General features: G+C 38.3%; 2 protein-coding genes across 2 annotated transcripts; one reads left to right on the top strand and one right to left on the bottom strand.

Moving 5' to 3' along the window:
• The first annotated feature begins 261 nt into the window (after positions 1-261).
• Positions 262-11,645, top strand: ahi1 (Abelson helper integration site 1). The gene is made up of 27 exons (XM_042437084.1): positions 262-367; positions 755-804; positions 1,840-1,958; positions 2,232-2,812; positions 2,933-3,021; positions 3,120-3,306; positions 3,497-3,689; positions 3,782-3,877; positions 3,978-4,163; positions 4,353-4,505; positions 4,902-5,034; positions 5,232-5,355; positions 5,636-5,865; positions 6,296-6,402; positions 6,523-6,641; positions 7,025-7,155; positions 7,266-7,406; positions 7,636-7,829; positions 7,944-7,989; positions 8,129-8,181; positions 8,950-9,067; positions 9,399-9,457; positions 9,653-9,718; positions 9,807-9,969; positions 10,068-10,153; positions 10,812-10,900; positions 11,063-11,645. The coding sequence occupies exons 2-27, from the start codon at positions 795-797 to the stop codon at positions 11,232-11,234; spliced, it is 3,645 nt and encodes a 1,214-aa protein (XP_042293018.1). The 5' UTR covers positions 262-367; positions 755-794; the 3' UTR covers positions 11,235-11,645.
• Positions 11,646-12,084: 439 nt separating this feature from the next.
• On the bottom strand, positions 12,085-21,057 carry slc18b1 (solute carrier family 18 member B1). Its single transcript, XM_042437171.1, has 14 exons — positions 20,842-21,057; positions 20,487-20,626; positions 17,348-17,443; positions 17,188-17,261; positions 15,594-15,741; positions 15,212-15,368; positions 14,974-15,110; positions 14,764-14,865; positions 14,571-14,662; positions 13,908-14,003; positions 13,717-13,791; positions 13,424-13,517; positions 13,023-13,072; positions 12,085-12,777 (listed from the first exon to the last, which is right to left on the bottom strand). Exons 1-14 carry the CDS (start codon positions 20,870-20,872, stop codon positions 12,720-12,722), a joined length of 1,350 nt encoding a protein of 449 aa, XP_042293105.1. The 5' UTR covers positions 20,873-21,057; the 3' UTR covers positions 12,085-12,719.
• Between the last annotated feature and the right edge of the window lie 382 nt (positions 21,058-21,439).

Raw genomic sequence — 21,439 nt, 5'->3', positions numbered from 1 at the left:
TCCCTGTGTTACTTTGCTACTTCAAAAGCAGATTTTACAAGACTGTAAAATAAGGGGGAACTTTTTTATTATTATTATTATTATTTTATTTATTTTATTTTTTTTAACCATAAATGCCTCTCTTTTAACAATAATAATGGTTAAAAGCCTTATACATCCATGGGAAGGGTATTCAGTTGTTTGCAATCTGCAACCTCACCGCTAAATGTCACTAAATCTCACACACCGGTCCTTCAAACGTAATTGGCTAATTTGTTGTTTAGGTGTTTACGTCACAGACATGGTGTCGACGCTCCGCCCTCGTTGGTTGACTTGGAAACCGTCGAAGCGTTGTTGGTGAAGTTGGAGGACGGTACAATCACTGCAGGTTAGTTGGACGAAGTTACTGTCAGCTAACTACAAGTCAGCCTGTTAAAATACATTCATGTGGAAACGGGTTTGTTTCTGAGGCTCAGACTGTTTGTTCAAGAACCGAAATCTAACGGTAACAAACGTAGCTAGTGTTAGCACTTAGCAAGCTAACGCTAACTAATGCAGCTAACGTCAGCAGTTAACTGTCTGTGATAAAGAAAACATGTCTATGGTGTATTTTTGGTTTTTCTCCAGTGATTTTACTCACATCGCTAAACTAATTGTGTAGGCAAACCAATTTAGGGGGGTGGGTAATCTAATGTTAACAGAGATTTCGTCGTGCAACGTTAACGTTATCCCTGTTTTTTATTCTTAGAATAAAGCCTCTTTTTTAACGTTACAGCCTTTTTCACTCAGAATGAGAGAGATTCCGGTGCCTGAGAATGCCTGCTGGTGAGTTTTCTACTGTTCCCCAACACATCTAAAAGTAGTATTACTGCAGTGTGAAGATGCTAATTTAGAAAGAAAAAATGTCCCGCAGTCAAAATTGTACATCATCATAGGTTTAAAAGATATTGATAATGCAGAATAACTTCTTTCAAAGTGGTATATTATTATGTATATCATAGCATTGGATTATTGTTATTGATGCATTAAAGGATAGATTAACAATTTTTCAAATCTGTCTAAAAACAACAGTAAGGTGCCTATATGAACACCGAAAGAGGTTTTCCTTGCTGTAACCATTCCTCCTGTTCATACTGTTCATTAAAAGACCCCCTTCAAATGTGCTTTCAATGTAAGTGATGGGAGCCAAAATCCGCAGTGTGTCCACACACTCATTTTGTGCAAAAATGCATTTAAAAGTTTACCTGAAGCTTATATGACACTCCAGCAGTCTGAGTTATCATATCAAGTGGATATCTGCCACATTTACTGTCTTTTTAGCATAAAATTCCCTCTTTGTGTTTCCTCGGATAGTGTTTCCCTGTTGAGCTGTGGTGGAAGTATAGTAACAAAAAGAGGGTCTTTGGCACTAAAAAGACTTTAATGTTGAAAGAGACCTATTTGATTTGACTAATTTGGATGGCTGAAGCTTCTTATTAGCTTCAGAGAAACTTTAAAATACATGTTTGCACAGAAGGAGGACTGCGGATTTGGGCCCCCATCACTCATATTGTATGTGCATTGTGAAGGGATCTTCTAATGGCCAGTGTGACTAGTAGGAATAATTATGGCAAGAAAGATCATTTCAGTGTTCATTTGGGTACCTGACAGACTTGAAAAATGGTGAACCCATTGTTTAATGTGTAAGCAGAGTTTCAGAGTTGTAGCTGATCAAGTTGGGGCTGATTTACTACTTCTTTATATACTGTTGGGTAGTTGTTGGTCAGTGCACACACTGCTGATAATGAGAGTGTTAACTGATCTCAACATAGCCAGTCCACATCCACTTTGCCCACTAATGGTAGTATTACCTTTTTACAGGTGAGAGTGAAGACCGGGCAAACACCCGTGAAAGATTCAACGAGGTGTTCAAGAAATACACTGATTCAGAGAAGAAAAAGTTAAAGAAGAAAAACCCTGAAACCAAAGAGACCATTGTGGTAAGTTTTCTAATATGTGCAGTTCTATCTTTAGTGGTGAAGACTGGAGAGCATAGTCAAGTGTTGAAAAACGTCAGAAAATGTGACTGAAAAGCTTCAGCATACAATGTGCAGCAGAAGAAATTAGAATAACCTTATTTGACATTTTTCTCCTCCCCCCAAAATACACTGCAGAGTAATGCAAACCACTTTTAATGGTCGACATGTTATTAAAAATGAAAGAGAACAACATAAATATAATATGCCTTTTCCTTTTCTTTCCTTCCTCTGTAGCTCCAGACTCTAACAAAGAATCTCAACCTTGAGAAGGACACAGAGGATGATGAGACTATCCTCCAGAACACATATCACCCTGAACAGGGCAGCCCCCGCTATACCAAGAACAAGCGGAGAGAGAGGGAAGTAGCAGAAAAGGTTAACATCAATAACAGTCGAAACCAAGAGGAGATTCAACCATCGAAAGGTAAGCGAAAGTCTAAGAGAGAGCTTCCCTCACTTCCTGTACCTGAAGACACCACAAGTTACAGCCAGCAGGATGCAGATGCTTCCAAGTCTGAGATCACTTTGGAGTCAGATGATGTTGGTGGGGGAAAGGAACCAAAACGGAGAAGTAAGAAGGGGAAAAGCAAAGGAGATGCAGAGGCCAAGGTGGAGAGTCAGGCGGAGGACTCTGAGGACAAACTGCTTGCAGAATACCAGCAGCAGATTGCACAGGAGGAGGAAAGGACTTTGAAAAAGACACCGGTCAAGACAGAAGAAGATAGTTCGGCCTCCCACAGTGTTTTACTGAATAATGATGTTGGGAAGAAGAAAAAGAAGAAGCTGAAGTCTGTGATTACAGAGTCAGATGTAGGGTGTGTATACCTATTCATGTGATACAGATGTATTATTTTTTTTACACTTTGTGATATGACTACAAGCTACTGTTTTTAGAAGCATGTTGAAGTAAGATTTAATACTTTTTGCTCCACCAGGGATGAAGATGAAGGTGCCAACCAGGATGTTGATGCGGAACATGAAACAGAATCAAAGGGAAAAAAGAAAAAGAAGAAGAAAAAGCAAGGTGATTGGATGCTAATTGTCTGAAAATAATCTACAAAGTTCCAAAAGTCCACAGCACATGATGTGAAAGAATGTCATGTCTTATTTTCCTGTTTTCAGTTGTCAAAGAAGAGGGTGAAACCGAGGCAGAAGCACCGCAGAAACGAGTCTTTGATGACAGCCTTGTGCTGGGAGTGTATGTACACAGAACAGATCGCCTCAAGTCGGACCTGCTGATCTCACATCCCATGGTGAAGATCCATGTCGTTGATGAGAACACCGGACAGTATGTGAAGAAAGAAGACAGGTGAGAACGGACGCTGTCAGACCCGACATTCAGATTAGTGTTTGTGTTTTCACATCTGTCTTGGTTTGGTCCCTGTTGGGGAGCACAGGGTGTTGAAACCTTTGAATAATCATGATATACTGAACGATAAACCCTCCAACTGCATGCATTCAATATTTTTATTTATTTTGTCTTTCTCTTTTTTTCATAGCCATCGTCCAGTTTCCTCATTTTATGAGCAAGAGAACGTTGATCACATTCTCCCCATCATGACTCAACCTTTTGATTTCAAGAAGAACAAATCAATCATTCCTGAGTGGCAGGAGCAGATCATCTTCAACGAACGCTTTGCGCATTTCGTCCAACAAAATGACGAAAGCCCCAGAGTCATACTCTTCTTTGAAGTAAGATACATTTTATGTAGAAATATATTTAACTTTGAAGCCAATTCTAGTGTAACTGTCAATGATTGTTTTTATTTAAATGTTTCGTAAAGATCCTGGATTTCATAACGATGGAAGAAGCAAGAGCCAATGTTGATGTTGACAAGCATGAGCGAGGATTCAGAAAAATTGCATGGGCGTTCCTCAAGGTATTATATTTGGCCTTGCCATTTGGAAGGAAATATCACCCTGATTGTTCTTAATTGTTTTTTTAAATTCTTATGTCACATTTTCTCTTGAATCCTTCAGCTGGTCGGCACTAATGGTGTGCTGAATATTGATAGTAAACTTCGCCTCCAGCTCTTCTGCCCTCCACCCAGGGCAAAGAGGCAACATAAAACAATTGAGGTGGTCGAGTGGTGGAGGAAGCACCCCCGAATCAAATACACATCCACCCTTTATGTAACGGTGAAGGGCATTAAACTCCCTGAGCATGTAAGTCAGTTGCCACTTAATAGTTGCTACCATTAATTATTGCTTTGTGATTTCTTGATGATCTGTCTCTGCTCCAAGCATCTAGATATATACATATTTGATATGTTACAATTTAGGTAATAATGTAGGCAATCAGACCACCTGTGGACTCAGTAATATGATGTTCCTGACTTACTGCTTATTCTCTAGGTGGACCCAAGTATTCGTTCTATGATGGCGCTTCAGGAGGAGAGGGGAAGCACCTCCTACAGTGAGCTACAGAATGAGGTCACTAAGAAAAGCCTGACACAGCCTCAAGACAACAAGCCACCAGTCTTGAGATGGAGCAGACTGCCTGGTCAGGTTAGTAGAGTTAACAGACCTCAAATGAAAATCTTTACTCTAATCATATGAATCTCAACAGTTTTAGTTAACCATAGTTATGATTTGGTTATTTTTCAATTGTAATGAACTGCCCTCATCATTAGTATTTATAAATCATGGAGATTGTTTGATTCTGCATCAGCACAGAATGGACAGTGTGTGGTAAACTATTGCCCTTAATCTAAACTAAATTGATTTTTATATATGTTGTAGAGATTACCTTAGCTTTTTGACATTTCTTTGCCCTTTTCCAAACTCCACATACTGTGTCTGACACTTAAAACAAAGTCAAAAGTATTTTCTCCTTCTTTCTGACCCAGGACTGGTCAAACACGTTTGACTTCATAAGTCTTGCCTGGTTGTTTTCTGTTAAAGGTCTGTCGGATTCCTAACAAGCCTATGCTTGCGTTTCGTGGTGGTCAGATGGGCTGTTTCACAGTTCTCTTCTCTCATGCCGGGACATTATTAGCTGCCGCTTGTGCTGACAGAGATGCTTTCCCTGTTGTAGGTAAGCAACACCTCATCTGTGTAAATCTCCCCCTGCTGATGCTCGTGAGCAGAAATCTCTAGCTAATTAACTTCCTATTTATACAGTAATTATAAACAGCTGTGAGAATTGACCTCAGGAGTCTGCAACTTCCAAGCTTATACAAAAAAAAATTAAATACATTGTGCAAAAAATAACCTGATTATTTAATGTTTCAGTGTACGAGATCCCTTCTGGAAAGGTTTTGGCTGCCTTCAACGGCCATCTCAAAATCGTGTATGATCTCTGCTGGTCCAGAGATGATCGGAGTCTTTTGTCTGCCTCTTCTGATGGAACTGTCAGGTAAGTTTCTGTGATTAGATAAAAGAATAGGTAAACTGATTGGAAATGAGTCAGTGTATGATGTGGGGACAGTTGCTCTAACAGCTGTTTTTTTGTAGCACCTCTAGGGGGAGTAAGTACTCCTCTTATAATATGTTGCTCGCTCTGTGTTTTTGTTACCGGTGACACAGCATGTTTTGGGCTGCAGTTCTTACCATTTGTGGTTGTCTGACTCAAGAGTACATTTAAAAAACACATAATGCATAATTCCATTTTTCTTCATCTTGTTCTCCCTCTTCAGGGAGTGGAATGTGGAGAGGCTTCTGGGAACGGCCCAGAAGGTGCTCCCGCATCCATCATTTGTGTACTGTGCTCAGTACCACCCCACAGCCCAGAACCTGGTGGTGACGGGGGGCTACGACTCTCTGGTGCGAGTGTGGAGGCTTGATGTCGATGATGTGAATGGCCGGCTGCTGCAGGAGTTTGAGGGTCACAACAGTTTCATCAACACTGTTTGTTTTGACTCTGAAGGTATTTTGTGTTTGGAATAGTGTGTCTATGTGTATGTGTGTGAGTTCTGTCGTAGACTGATAGCCTGTCCATTGGGGTGTACTTCTCAGTATATGGTGAGATAGGCCCACTGCCACCCACAACCCTGCACAAGATAAGAATGAATTTGATCTCTTACACTCTGACTGCCCTCTTATCATTTTAATTTAATGCTATTGTGTTTATGAGGAATGTTAGATAAAGAAGGTCTTGGTTGACAATATGAAAATAGGGGAGATCCACTGCATGTACGTTTAAGAAATACTGAATGATATTAAGTTATAGATAGATAGATAGATAGATAGTTAGATATTAAAAGTCTGTTGTAAAGATCATCATGGTGTATTTAATGTGAATGAAGGATATTATAGCTGTACATTCTCATGGCCGATGTTCCTTTTGTTGTAATTAGGAAGGAGAATGTTCTCTGCAGACAACACTGGCCTAATCATTGTATGGAAAACATCAGTAAATGACAGAAAGCAACGGCAGCCATGTCATCACTGGTGTATAGAGAAGGTAACAGAATAAACTGTGTGAAATGTTTGATTCGCCTCTACATCCCTTACAGTATACTGTAGATTTATTATGTAGTGGTCTGAGTTGATATTTGAAATCCTACATGTTGTGTCTTGGCAGAAAATTGGTGAGAGTGACCTCAACGGTATCCCCATCAACATGCTGCAGCTCCATCCGAATGGGCGGTGCCTGCTCATCCATGCTAAAGACAGTGTCCTGAGGATGATGGATTTGAGAATGTAAATACGACAGAACTATATAAAAAAAATCCATCTGTAATTACAAGAAGTAATGACCTGTGTTCTGTCTTGAATATCATTTTTATTATCGGGAACTCAACTCACATATCATATCAACATAAATCATTGGAGGTGCATTATTTTCATGGAGGTTGCTGTTTCCTATAAAAACAGATTGGACTGAAATGGTAACTGTAGCAGTGCAGGAGGAAATGGTTGTAGGATAGGCAAAGAAAATTTAATATGATCTATAATATAAGGAAGGTAACCATAGTAACAATTGCTTGGAAAAATTGTCCAAAAACACTTGTTATATTATATGTATCTGTTAAAATACATATTTGTATCTTCCATTATATCTACCATTTATCTGCCCCATTCAGTTTGGCTGTGAAGAAATACACCGGAGCCACAAACTACAGAGAGAGGATCTATAGCACTTTCACGCCATGTGGAAACTTCATCTTCTCTGGAAGTGAGGATGGAATGGCATATGTCTGGAATACTGATACTGGTGAGGATCATGTTTTGTATCCCAAATAAAGAAACCAGTCACTTCTTAAAAGTTTTGACAGTATTCTGCGTAGGGACTCCAGCTGTCAGCTGTTCTGGCTTTCTTCCCAGGTGACCAAGTTGCAGTGTACTCCGAGCTTTGTTACCGCACCGCTCTCCACAGCGTGTCATTCCACCCTCACGAGAACATGGTAGCTTTCTGTGCCTTCGGTCAGAGCCAGCCTGTCCATGTTTACCTGTACGACCGCAAAGGTTAGTGCTTTTCTTGGTGAAAACACCTGATAAGTGACATTTTACTTATGTCTGGATTCAGCCCCTGAATCTCTCATTAACTGTGCTCATTGTTTTCTGGCAGAAATTAAACTGTTATTTTAGTCAGTTGAGCTTTTCAGTGTCAGTCACTTAATAGTGATGTACAGGCATTGTAATACACACTGATCTATCATGATCATAATTTGATCTGTCATGCCGTCCCACACAGTTTCCCAGCTGGAGGCGCACAATATAAAGGCACTGAGCAGATCAGCTTCTGGAGACACCAAAACTGTCACAAATACACCTGATCCCCCGGTGTTTCAGGACACATCTGCCTCTTCAGCCATGGATCAGTATGCCCAAGCAACAAGAATTGCATTAAAAATGCAATGTGTCAAAGAGCAACTGGATTCAGTACTTGTAAATACTCATCCTCTACTTCTTTGAAATATACTTTGAAATAAGTAGTAGTCGTCCTATTACAGTCTGAAGTACAGTATGTACATAATCTCACCCTTTCAAATCATTGTTTAGGAACCACATAAAAGATCTTCAGCTTCTGGATACATTTATGAGACAGGTACTGTATGCATTTTAGATTGTTGTACAGCTTTGTTTGTATAATCAGAATGGTGCTGCATTACAGCTGTATTCACCTGTTTGTGCAACAGTGTTGTCTCTTCATGTGCATGAAAAATATTCTCTCTTTTGTGTCTCAGAAAAATTGTGCATCACTCACACACGGAGGAGCGTGGTATTGGATACTGGCACAGTAAGTTTTTGATCTGTACGCTTTAAATACACCTCTGTGGTCTTAGATTCATTAGGTTCCCAAAGTTTTTTGCACCTTGACTGCTGTTATATTGACCGTTGTGTCACAGGAGACCGGGGGATGGGAAGTGGCATACTTGCTGATCGTAATTGTTGTCCACTCCCTATCAGTACACACACTAGAAGATAAGGTGCCTGTAAATTATTGAAGTTTTGGCTTGGGTGTTATCTCTCTATTTATTCCCAAAAGAAAAGGAGAGGGACAAACACCAAGAAAACAGCAAAGGAGAGGGAGTTGGCGAGCATAAAAACTGAACTAAACAGAAACCTAACTTAATTTGGTCTGTTTCACTGTGGTTACTTACTGAATAAGAAAAAATACAGCTAAGTTATATAATCATTATTCAGCTTTGTCTTGCCTAATCCCTGTGACCCAATAACAAATGCTCTGAGGCTCGGTACCGTCCACGACCTGGGGGCTACAAAGCTCTGCTCTCACCTTTATCTAAACTAATGCTTTCTCTGTTTTGCCCTCAAGCACTGAAAAGGGAAAAACCACAAAACAAGAAATTATGGTTATAGAGTGTGTCTATTAATAATAAGCTCTTTCTGCGTCATTATGTATAGTACACAATGTCGTAGGAAACCTTGAAATTTCAGTGATTTTGACTTTAAATTGACCTCTGTACATGAAATGGCAGTAATTACTGCCATTCTGAAATGCAATAATTGCTATGCACCTCAGGCCCAGCTTTTTTTTCCCCCACAGATGGGATTAAATGCCTCGTTACCGCCTCCGTCTCTCCTGTCGCCACACTCCAAGCTGCAGCTCTCTGGTTCTCTGGCAGAGCAATTTATCCCCCAGGCAGCCCTGAGCACCCAAAACCGTGAGTGGCTTGTACTGTTAATCACATTGTTGTTTGTCTTTAACCAATGAATGGCTTTATTGCTGCGGTGTGACATCTGAGGTCAAATATTTCCAAAGATTATCGCTGCACAAAGTATAGGACTGTGTGACCAAGACCAAATGCTTCCAGCGTTGTGGTTTAGAGTCTCCGGAAGCATGTACACCATACACAGAGACACAGATGGACCACTTGTAATTTTTACCTGTGTTCGTAAGTGAGCACTGTAAATACAGGTCAATGGATCATGTTACAGGCCCTGATCAAATATTTATGCTTGTTTTTTGTTGTTGTTTTTTACTTGTAATTTCAGGCAGGTTCAGTCCAGTTGGTCAGCGGCTAAAAGGAGCTTCATCTTTCAGGCTACAGACGGTAAGGCTGTGAATAGTTCAATTACTTTATTTCCTACCTTCCCTGATGTTTTCTTTCTTTCTTTACTAATTTAAAATTAACAAGATGAACATAATCACACTGGTTACACAGTCAGCTGTTACTGGAGTCTGCCAAATAACATGTCTACCAACATTGCTTGTACAGATTTAAACAATGTTCTCTTCTTTCCGTCAGACCCTTCCTGACCACATTTCCTCCGGCGTTCATGTGGAAACTGGTTCAGCTCCTGTTCAACAAATAGTAAGTATTCACCGCAACTGTTAGCTCAGTCACATGAAACTTTCCCCTTCTCCTTGTCAATCACTCCACATTTGTGTTCTTCCTGTAGGTTGTTTCACTCTATGACTACAGAGCTAATCGTTCTGATGAGCTGACCATACGCCGCGGTGATGTCATCCACGTGCTGTACAAAGACAATGACAGCTGGTGGTTTGGACGCCTGGCCAATGGGCAGCAGGGGTATTTTCTTTCGTCTTACGTGGAAGATCAGAGTGAGTGGATTGTGTTTTCTTGTGACAGACACCCTGCGGATAATGTGTATAAACCCTCCACATGTGATGCAAGATGCTAAGTGTTTTTCATGTTGTAGGAGATTTCAGTGAAGAGGTGACTCAGTCTGTAGAAGCACAAGCAGTCGTGTCTGAAGAGGCGGTTGAGAGGTCAACACCAACCAGGGTGAGAAGACAGAAAGATTCAAAGCCATCTGTCTTGAATCTGATATTTTTTTTCATCAATAAATGACGACTGTGGGCTAAAAGGCAAAGGGCTCTTTACATTGGTGTGGTTCAAACAGGGGTTTACATGATTTCACTCCAGACGCATGTGTTCTTTGTCTTGTCTCTGGTGCTTCTGTTTCTGTTTGTTAAAGTGATACTTCAGCCAAAATCCACATCCTCTGCAGGCCTGGAAGGTGGCTTTAAAAGGTTTGACAGAGCAATAAAAGACAAAAAAATACAGACACGCTGCTGTTTTCCCTATTCTTTTTTATTCTACATGGAAATTGACAATGCTTTGACCAAAAAATGAACTTCCTACAGTTACCTGAGGTCAAAATGTTGTAGAATTAAAGAATAAGCCATTATTGTGACAAGTACAGCTTTTGTGCGCTGCTGGAAATTGTCAACTTTGCCATATTTTGGTGAAACTATGACAAATCATGAGCCACTATTGTAGCCTGCAGTGGGGGAGTGATTCTTAAAAGTTTTGGGAGGAGTATCACTTAAATGAAACAGAAAAATAATACATGACGTTTATGGGCTATCTGTATGGTGTGGTATCTTTTCCTGTCCTTCTCGTTGCTATTTATTTTTCTCTCCTTCCTCACCTTTCCAAGGTCTCTGCTGCAATTACTTCTTCTGGGGAACTTAGGTTTCTTTCTGAGCCAACGCTTTCTGACACCGACCCTGAGCTGACTGATGCTAAGTAAGTAGCTCACATTACTAGTGCTTTGGTAACTACATTAGGATTTGACTTTTGCTCTTCTTAAGGAGAAGGAAGACAACCTAGGGTAATGATTGGCATGTTAAGAAGTTATATCATGGCTTAGGGAAGAAATGCTGATTTCGAAATATGGTTTTCCTACAGAGCTAAAAGGAAAAAGAAGGTGAAAAAGCCAGGACCATCATCTCAGGCCACATTTTCAGATCCAGATGCTTCAGGGTCAGCCGGCAGCAGGAGGAGAGTCAGATCAAAAGAGAGACCTCTCCCAAAGAGACCGACTGGCCGGACTAACAGTGCCTTCGAGCCTGATACATGAACTAACGGACACATGATTGTTTTCAACTCGAATACTTTACACTTCTATTCTTTTTGTCACATTAAGTACATTTTTGTAATGACAACAAACCTTCCAGATGTGTTGTATTTTTCCAGTATGTTCATATTCTGTATTGTGCTTAATACAGATTGATCAATGAAATGTAAAATTTTGTTTATAAAAATGTCTTAACATTAAGAATTGTGCTATTGTGGGGATGCTTTTGTATGTTTTACATTTTTTATTATTTGTTGATGTAAACATAAATTGACTATTGCACACATTTTTACTGATGATATACAGTAGGAAACAAAATTTCTGCAATATTGTAGTTCTGTTTTCTTAGCCTGTAAGAGATTAACAAAGTTTGTATATGCTAATTCTTCACAATAAAAATGCTGATTATTTATCAACAAATGTGTTGTTCATCTCGTACTACACATGCAACATGTACAATTTGTAAAAACACTTTTGATATTTAGTACGTTGCATCAAAAGTGATATTTTGATCATGTACGTGAGAGAGAATCTGGAGTGTACATGTGAAATGATGTAAAAAAGGGTCTAAAATATTCTGCTTGTTACAAATATATTTCAACATTATTTAAGAGGAATATTTGATCCAGTCAAATGGAAAGTGACCTATAAATTAATGTGCGGTATTTATTAGCATTAGCATGTAATGATTTCATATTTAACTTTCAAAATGTTCCCACATATTAAACAGATATTAATATTTTTTTTTGTATTAACTATAAGCACCCTCTGCAATATATGTCAACTCATTTTAACTTGCATGGTGTGCACATGTGATGGTATGGATGGAGTAAACAAACATGCATGTGAATGTTTACATATTTACCATTTTTATTCAAATCAGTAAAAAAGTTGAGATTTCTTGTCTTTAAATATTTCAGTCAGAAAAGAAGGCAAAACATCACTAACTGCAGAAAAAAAGTGACATGATGCTCCCTGTTATATTAAATTATACTGTATATTATGTACCATTCAATATAACCTGTATAATGTATCACTCTAAAAACAATATTATAAAACCGTTGCTTCATGTTACTAATCTAGTCATCATGAAATCAAAGTCATGTGATGTAGAAAACATTAAAAACGTTAATGCAGCAGCACTATAGAATTATCGTCCTCACAGATAAAATATTGCACCTTGTAATTTACTGCATAGTCTCAAATGATAATCTGACTCTTAAAAGTTCTAAATTAAAGTTCAATAATAGTTATATGGCGTTGTTTTAAGGCTATGTAGCAGTACCTACTTCAAACAGTTCAAACTTAACAAAACATCCCAAGTAAAAATCATTACAATTCCTGTTACACAAGGGTTTATAATTTAAGAGTTACATAGCAATTAATAATAATGAAAAACAATTTGTGTTACTTCATATCCACAGGGAGCTGAAATAGTAAGGTCAGCTTATGTTCGGTATGGCATCCCTCTACATATTGCTGAGGGTTTCACTCATTCAGGAGAGGGGTGGTTTCTTCACTCTGTCTACTCCGATCTTCTTGAACACTTAAATTTGAACAAAAAATTAAGTGTTAAACCCAGCGTATTCTTGGAGACGGCATAAATAAAGTCTAAATATCCTTCCACATATTACACAGTATATATAAATATATGAGACAAATCTGATTATCCTAATTCAAGGTTAATGATGACGTCTACATATCTTTCCACTATTTATACAGTATATAAGAATGTATAAGGCATCTAAATATATGGCAAAAATCGAATTATCGTAATTTGAAGTTAATTACCTTTGTCGTCGTATTCGTTGATAGAGATAATACACAGCCAAGGAAAAGGCCTGAGGACAGCATGACACAAGAGCGGTCATTTAGTGTCATGTTAAACTGCCAAGAAACATGAATTATAAGTTTCTAGTGTTTGACCCGAGTGATTAAATGAATGCCACACAAGTAAAGCGACAATATTCACTGTATCATGCTGTCTCTGCCATGCAGGAAACTTTATACAGGCCTGAAAATCAGCCTTGTGTGTCTAACGTTAACATACAGTCCATTGCAGGAGAATCTTTCAAGTCACAGGAAGACAATAAAAAGCTGATATGCTGCACAAAATTAACTATACTCATGCAATTTACATGGCTTCATGTGTCTTTTTCCTCACATGGACCACTTCAGCAACTAATACTTACACCCAAAAACGCCAAGCCTCCTTGGACAGCAGCTGCCCATTCAAAGCTTAGATGTTGTGTGATGAGGCCACCCACAACTGGGCCATAAAACATCCTTAAATAAGACAAAAAAAACAAATTTGTTAAATTTGTAATGTTAAAGATCAAACAACAGGAAATTAGTACCAACCAGCCGGACAATTTTTGGTTAACATTGCACTAATCTGCTATATTAGATTACTGTATCACTTCCCTTTTTTTTTTTCAATTCAGCAAACAGCTTTTGAGAGTCAGTGGAAGCCAGTACGACTTACCCCATGGACCAGACCGCCCCAAACAGTCCAGACACCATTCCAAGAGTACTTAGTCCCTCATCAAATCCTTGTTCACTACAAAGAACAAAAGAACAGAATGTAAAGTATGTGTTTCGCCTTGCATTACATTTTTTTTTTTTTTTAACTGCAGGTCATGAATATATAGGAACGCAACATGTGGAGCCACTCACTATGCACATGTGATGATCTCAGGGAACGTGGGGATGGCAGTCATGCCCAGAGAAAACCCAATTACACCAAGCATGACGACCAGCAACCACAGCTGACTACACATGCAAAACACAAACACACAAACACACAAAAATACAAGTTAGGAATTATGTTGTTTTTGTAAGGCAACAGTGAGGCAACACATGACCTACTGAATACTGCCAGTGGTGGAAGAAGAGGTAGTAAAATCATTTACTAGGCTTTGTCTGACTCAGTTGCTTGTAATTACTGTCTAAAAAAACATAACATAAAGCTGGAGTCTTCGCTGGTTGACAAGAAGTTTGGAGGAAGTCACTGCACCCGGCCAAGAAATAGTCGCGTACATGACACCTGTAATACCTCACAATCTTATCGTTTTTACACTTTGGTTTTTATGCAGATTTTGTACAGAGTTTTAGAAGTCCTAATAGGCAGATTTTGTTACCTTTGGATAGAGCTAGGCTGGTTGTTTCCCCGTTTCCAGTCTCTATGCTAAGCTAAGCTAACTGGCTGTAACTCCATATTAAAACAGACAGATATGAGAGTGGTATCAAAAGAAAGCAAATGTGTGTATTTCCCAAAACACAAACTATTCCCTCAAAGTAGAGAGTCTTAGTTACTTTCTACCTTCACCACATGCTCACTTTGGGATGTGAAGGAAAGGGACGGGACCAAGCAAAAAGAAGCCAAACGCTGTGGCGACGGCTCCTGTCACCATGAACCAACTCCTGGTAGCCTGATAAACACCAACAAACGGAGGATTTTGTTTAACGTGACAAACGTAAAGTTGTGAAAGAATTATCTCCATGTAATCATTTTAGTTGCTTTAATACTCACAGGATATTTATCAGTGAAATACCCCATCAGTGGTGATGCTAGGCAATAAGGTAAAGACAAACCAAGCATGATGAGTCCGACGTAGCCAGTTGAGAGATTAAACTAGGTAAAATAGAGAGAGAAAAATACTGTATTTCTTCATCATTCACACGGTGCATGAAAAGCTTTCTACCTAAAGTAATTTGACTTTTTCGGAATAGAGGATATTACCGTATCAATAGCAAACAGGGACAACGTGGCATCCAAGAAGCCCAGACCTGCACTTAGAGTGAATATAACATAGCAGATCAGCACTATTTTCACATGAGTGAGAAGCCCAAAGAATGAATCCTTTGACGGGTCTGCATCTGTGTAGAGAGAAGCCCAAAATACAACTCACAGTTCAAATCTACGAGAAAAAATAAATACTTTGGTGAAAATAATTTGGGTGAAATATCCAAACTGTTACCAATGGTTGGCAAGATGTAAATGTTGAAAGGAACCATAATCAATAGGAAACACCCAAGAAGCATAAAAGGGACTTCATATCCAAATGACTGGTAGAACCACCCTCCGACCGGTGGTCCCATGATAAGACCAAGTCCTGTGAAAATCTCCAAACTACCCTAAATTGAGAGAAATGAAGCACATTAAAATATGCATTTACATATACACAAGCAAGCAGAATCTGAATTACTACATACTGTATTTAGGTAGCTACTTATTATTTTCCATGGCTCTGGGGGAAAATGCGAGATACAAAACAACTCAAACTATATTGCTGTTTTTGTTTGCTCGTGATTCTAATGTCTAAACAACATGCCAGACACACAAGGGTTGTCTACACTCACCAAAACAGTTGCCACATTGTTTGGGAATATTTTTGCTGTCAATGCAAAAGAGGAGGTCATCGCAGCAGCAAAGCCCACAGCGTCAACAGACCTCACTACAAAGCACATAGTAATGAAGGCAGGACCTGCAGGAACCCGATCTAGTAATCTGCGAGAAAAGAATGAAATCATTTAATGTCAAAAGACTGACACGATACAGGCTGTTAGCTCAGTCTTAAACAGCAAGGAACAGTGTGTAATGTAAGGTGACTAAACACATTAACGAAGAGTAATCATTTTTACACCAGATGAAATCACAAATCTGCATTTTTTCCCACATTCAGATAAAGTGGAGAAAAACAACAGATTTAATAAAGAACCATGTACACTGCCAATACAATTCTTTCATGTTTGTTCATTGCCAGATTACATAAAGAACTTTCTCATGATTATCTTAAAGGAAGGCTGGTGTTATTCTATATTTTTCTACCAACAATGCATTAGTTCATCTCTCAGTACTTTACACTTTCTCTGCCCTTTCTGTGACTCTCAGCTCTAAGCCCCATTTGTTCCAACTCAACTCATTAATCTTTACAAATCACACATATATAGTTTCATTCTTCTAAAAGGCAATTTCCTAAAACAGCTGGGCAATGTAGTTTTTTTGACAAATGTCACTAAAACAGGAGCAAAATGTGATTTTGTTGGGGACTATTTTTAAAAAAGCAGAAATAACCCAGTGCAACAGTTCTGCTAAAAACTACTGCTCTGTAACCACTTAATCTAAATTTCATTTCATGGTCTTCTCATATAATCTCAAACAATCTTGCTTTTAATATGACAAGTTTACATTATTAATTTATAGTTGACATTGTGGGTGTATGTGAAGTGTTATTGTGTGTAGCTTTGTATTTTGTATAATGTGTCCTGTGTGTTTTTTTGCTTTGTACTGTTTGTTATTGTGCTGTTATATGTTTTATTTGTAAGGGACTGCAGATGAAAATTAGCTTTAAAGCTAACTCTGGTGCAATACATCAAATGTTAACATTTATGTTTAAAACTGTACATTGTCCCAATAAAAACAACACAACAAATGTCCATTTAATATTTTTTTTGGATGGAGGCTAAGGCACAGAGGAATAATATATATACAGTATGTATACTATATATTATAAATAAATAAATAAATAAATCTGGGTTTAGCTACACACACAATACTTTTTGGTTGAATCAATTCGTTGTTGGTTTTGGACTTTTCAAAGTACAGTATATTGCCTTGTCTTTTCTTTTTGGGACTCCTGTGATGAACACCTCAAATACAATGTTTACCGTGAGACAATCAAACATTTTTACACAGAATGTATGAAGCCTAGAGGCCTAAATCTGCAATTGCTACAATGCAAACATTGACAAAACTACAAATTCTGTTATGTGAGCATTATCTGTAACTCTTAACTCAGTGTTATGCAAAATACTCTGCTTTCAAAAACTCTCGAAAACTTGAGAGTTGTTAAATATGTTAAGATTACTGTATTATACTAGTTACTATATGCAATATGTTTCTAAACCCATCATCATCATCATCATCCACATGGCACACAGGATCAACACTCACCCAAACAGAATGGTGCAGCCTGATGACACAAAAAGCCCCGTAACAAGCATGAACTTTGCACCAATTTGGACAATCTGATGAGAGAGACTGAGAGTCACTCCGTGCAACAAATCACACTTCACATAACATTAACTGATTAAAAATAATGACGTATACTTACATATTTTCCTAGTATCAGTGAACCAATCAAATTGCAGACAGCATAGCAGCCAAATATGAGACCAATAACAGTCTGACTGGCTCCTTTCTTTACTGCCTGTGTAGAAAATATTCAGGCAATGTATTCATAGGTATGAGAAGAGACAATTAACTCACAGTAGAATTAACAAAAGCAATAAACAATAGTCAAATATTCTGAACTTTTCCCTTAAATGAATGCCTCAAATGATTGATCAAGAACTATTTGTTGCTTTACAGATATTACAGATGACACCAGCTGATCTTTCTTGAGACCTTCTGTCCGGTGAGAAAGACAAAACCAGTCATTCACTGGTCTTCATCGAGGCTGTCTGATGTATATCACATGATTATTGGTACATTTTACTGAGAAGACACTACTGCTAAGTTTTTAAAAGGAATTGGTGATGGTTGTATGATCAGCTTTGGTCCATTCTTCTCATCACTGCGATACTATTCTTCAAGACACCTTTGTGGCTATCTGCAACTCCACATAGTCATCAACTGATCAAATTAATTATTGGACAACTCCTTGATTGAAACACTGCTCCTCCCAATGTTATGTTTTCAGCCCTGTTTGTTTGTTTGGTTATCTGTCTCTTTGTTAGGTGGATATCACAAAAACGTGATGTGGTCAATTAGTCAACAACTGCACTTCATTCAAGTGCTTTAGTCGAGTAAGTGCAGTAGTTCTTGCATCCTGTGACTGTCTATATGAAGCTTTGGCGAAAGTTCAAGAAGGAAGATGTGTCTATTTCCTCTCAATCACTTCCACTTTCCCACACTGTTAAAATCCATTCATTCACAATTCTGACATCACCATACCTGACTAATGATCTTTCTACCTGTGTTCCTCAAGCCAATCAGTCCCCAGATGCTTTAAATATACTATTGCGCAACCCACCTCCTCCCCATCACCACCATGACCTCCATGGTATCCCGAGAGAGTCATTCAAAGGTTTTCATCAAGCACCTGCTGACTTGCTGGGGGAGGGGGTTGGGGAGGGGGGCGGGGGGGTGGGGGTCCTGTCCTATCTCCTCTCTTAATAAGGGCTTTATGAAGGTTCTTCACATTGATGGAGTCTAATCCCCAAAACTGTTTCTGTCGCTAACATCAATACTGTTATACACTTCAAATTGATCTTTCTTATTGAGGTATATTTTAATGGATGCGGATAAATTACTTAACATTTTTTACTTTTAAAATAAAAAATAGAGATTGTGCAGGTGTTGTGCAAATTAACAGCATTGGAAGTACATTATGAATTTGTGACAAATGGAGCTTAGCGAAAGTTCAGTCAGGAAGACCAACTTTCACATGCTCAGGTCTGTTAAACCATCTTTCATTCCCTCCCTAACGCGTGCTCACTTATAATTTCCTTGCTGTCATTCCCCTGGGCATCAAGTAAGATGTCAGCTCTTCACATCAGCTGGTCACCAATAGCACGGTGACACACCTTCAGTCAGCCTATCATATTGCAGCTGTCTTTTTGTTTTCTCCCTCTTTGTCTTAGTGCTTTCATGGTGCTGTTTTTTCACGCCCCACCACTTCCCCATCACCGCCCAGTCTTCACAGATTCATCAGTGCATCACTTCCTCAACCTCATCAGCCTTATCAGTCTCAGCAGAAGTCATCAGCCACCACCAACAGTGTCTAGACTCCATGGGGGGATTTATCTTGCTGCGGCTCAGGACTGATGTCCCTTGATTCAAAATCTCCCTGTGGAGTCTAAGCCCCAAAGACTTTTGACAACACTTAATCATCAGTATCATCTGTATAATAAACAATTCTCTTGCTTATTTCACGTGTCTCTCCTGATTAAAATAACTATTGTCTATGTATTATATTCTACTGTTGTTTTGGGGAAAAAAAGCTTTTTTGCCTCTGCTGACCTCATTAAACAAGACTTTAATATGCAACTGCCAGTTAATAATCTGTGCTATAAACACACATTTTGGCACATATAAATTGTAGATGTTTGTTTGCTTTTTAGAGTTTTATAAATTACAGAACAACAGCATGTTTTTACACAAGTAGTAGCAGTAAAAGAGTATCCAACCCTGGCACTGCTGTCTAATACGGCTCCCTTTAAAAAGGGTTTATAGGTTGTAAATAAAGCTTTATAGTTCAGTTATAAGTTAGAAGAACAACTTTTGAGTTTACAGGTTGTGAAAAATCCCTACTTGGACCATATTTACCTTCTGTAAAAGGACAGCCGAAGATCTGAACCAAGAAAACATTTATTTTACAACTTATTGATGGATTAATAATGGATTACCAATATTAATGACTTTATTACACAAACAAAATGATAAACCCTGGCCAAAGGAATCTTTTACAACCTGGCCACCCAAATTATTCCTACGCCTAAGTTATAGCATTAGTAAATTATTTATTAACTATTAAAACTAACCAACAGAAACCTTTGCTGAACAGCAGCTTATGTGTCCATATGTGAAAATGACCTGAGAATTATTTAGTTAAGCTTGGTTTATTTGTTTATTTGTTATTCTCTTCTCAAAAGAACAGAGAAACCTTAAAAATGAGCCTGAAAGTTAGCTTACATAGCAAATTTTTATTTGTAGTCCCTGGCCAGGTGTTAAAAAGACACCTCAAAATAGAATAAAAGTGATAAATAAATATAAAACAAAGTGCAAAAATATTGTGCAACAGTGGCACGAGTAGGGAAAATTAGTCACCATACTGATTGCGATATTTTCTTTTTTCCCAGAGTGACAAAGCTGCTCTACTCTGCCTCTGATTGGCTTGACCTGATATTCTTATCCTAACCAGTCTCACTCCTCATGCCTAAACCTGACCAACCCAACCAACAAAGGCAACAAAGTATTAGCCAATCAGAGGCAGAGAAAGGTGGTCGCCATCCTGGGAAAAATTTTTTGCCATACTGGTCATACGAGATCAAGTAAGGCGAGAGCAGCAAAACCACTGAGTGTATTTAACATTTAATTTCACTTGTAAAATGAAAATAATGTTCTTCTTTTAAAAATACATGGTCTCCATTTAATAAAGCCATTAGTTAAAATATTTAACAATTTATTAAAGAGCACCTTTAAACCTTTAAACTCATTTGTACCCATTGAGGAGGGCTTCTTTAACTTACCTCATTACGGAAAAATGGGCCTAATATTGAGTAACAGATCATTGAGCTGAAGTTGACAGATGCCATTGATATTAAAGTGAGTTTCTGCTGTCTTGTCATCCTCGGTGGAGGATCTGTTGAATCTGCTGGAGTGCTGTCATCTGATATGAAAAGAAAAAAAAAGGGGAAGTGACTACAGGTGACAGAAAATAGGATTAATATTGGTAATCTTCAATGAAACTGGTGGTAATTTATGAATCAAAATAGCAAATTAAGGGTCAATTCACTTGGAAGCTGTTGCTGCTGGTTCAAAATTCACCGCCAGAAATGGTAGTTTTCAGACTATATTTATTAAAAAGTTATTAAAGTGACCAACCTCTTCGCCGAAGATCATCGTGTGGGTCCATTTCTTTAAAATTCAGGTCAGAAATAAACGGGGACAGACAGAGAAAGAGAGAGGAGGAATCCTGGAAACACAGACAGCTCCTGACTGTCTGTTCAGGTCTCTCTTCAACCACAGACAGCGAAACACCACGCGAAGCAATCACGATGTTTCCGGTATTTCCTCAAACTATTAGTCAGAAAGTAAGTGCTTTATGAGACAGAGGAACGAAGTCTCGCGAGTCAGGTTAGGGTCAGATTAGATCTAGATAAGTTTAGATCCCGCGAGAGTTCGCTGAATACAAATTCCCACTTTTGTGACATATTAAATGAAATTATAAATCTATATTATTACTGTAAATATATATTATCATTATCTATATCTATATCTATCTATATATATATCTATATATCTATATATAAATGAATATATAAATGAATATTATTAATCACTCTGAATTTTAGTTTGCATGGACAGCTGTGAAATTAATTATCTATGAACCTTTATACAAAACGAACAGCTGCAATTTGTATGATTTAATATGTGAATTTGTGTTTTGTTGTTTTCTTTTTCGTTTGTAATATTATGGTCC

This window comes from Thunnus maccoyii, chromosome 16 (assembly GCF_910596095.1).
Source record: "Thunnus maccoyii chromosome 16, fThuMac1.1, whole genome shotgun sequence".
NCBI classification, from domain to species: domain Eukaryota; kingdom Metazoa; phylum Chordata; class Actinopteri; order Scombriformes; family Scombridae; genus Thunnus; species Thunnus maccoyii.
The sequence above is the reverse complement of the archived record's forward strand: the minus strand, read 5'-3'. Positions and strand labels throughout refer to the sequence as shown.

Coding starts and splice junctions, on each gene's coding strand:
- ahi1 (XM_042437084.1), top strand. Junction 3,878..3,977: donor TTGCATGGGCGTTCCTCAAG/GTATTATATTTG, acceptor TGAATCCTTCAG/CTGGTCGGCACTAATGGTGT. Junction 6,403..6,522: donor ATCACTGGTGTATAGAGAAG/GTAACAGAATAA, acceptor GTGTCTTGGCAG/AAAATTGGTGAGAGTGACCT.
- slc18b1 (XM_042437171.1), bottom strand. CDS start 20,872: ATGGACCCACACGATGATCTTCGGCGAAGAG. Junction 17,444..20,486: donor GCCCATTTTTCCGTAATGAG/GTAAGTTAAAGA, acceptor TTTTCTACACAG/GCAGTAAAGAAAGGAGCCAG. Junction 13,073..13,423: donor GAGGCTTGGCGTTTTTGGGT/GTAAGTATTAGT, acceptor TGCTGTCCTCAG/GCCTTTTCCTTGGCTGTGTA.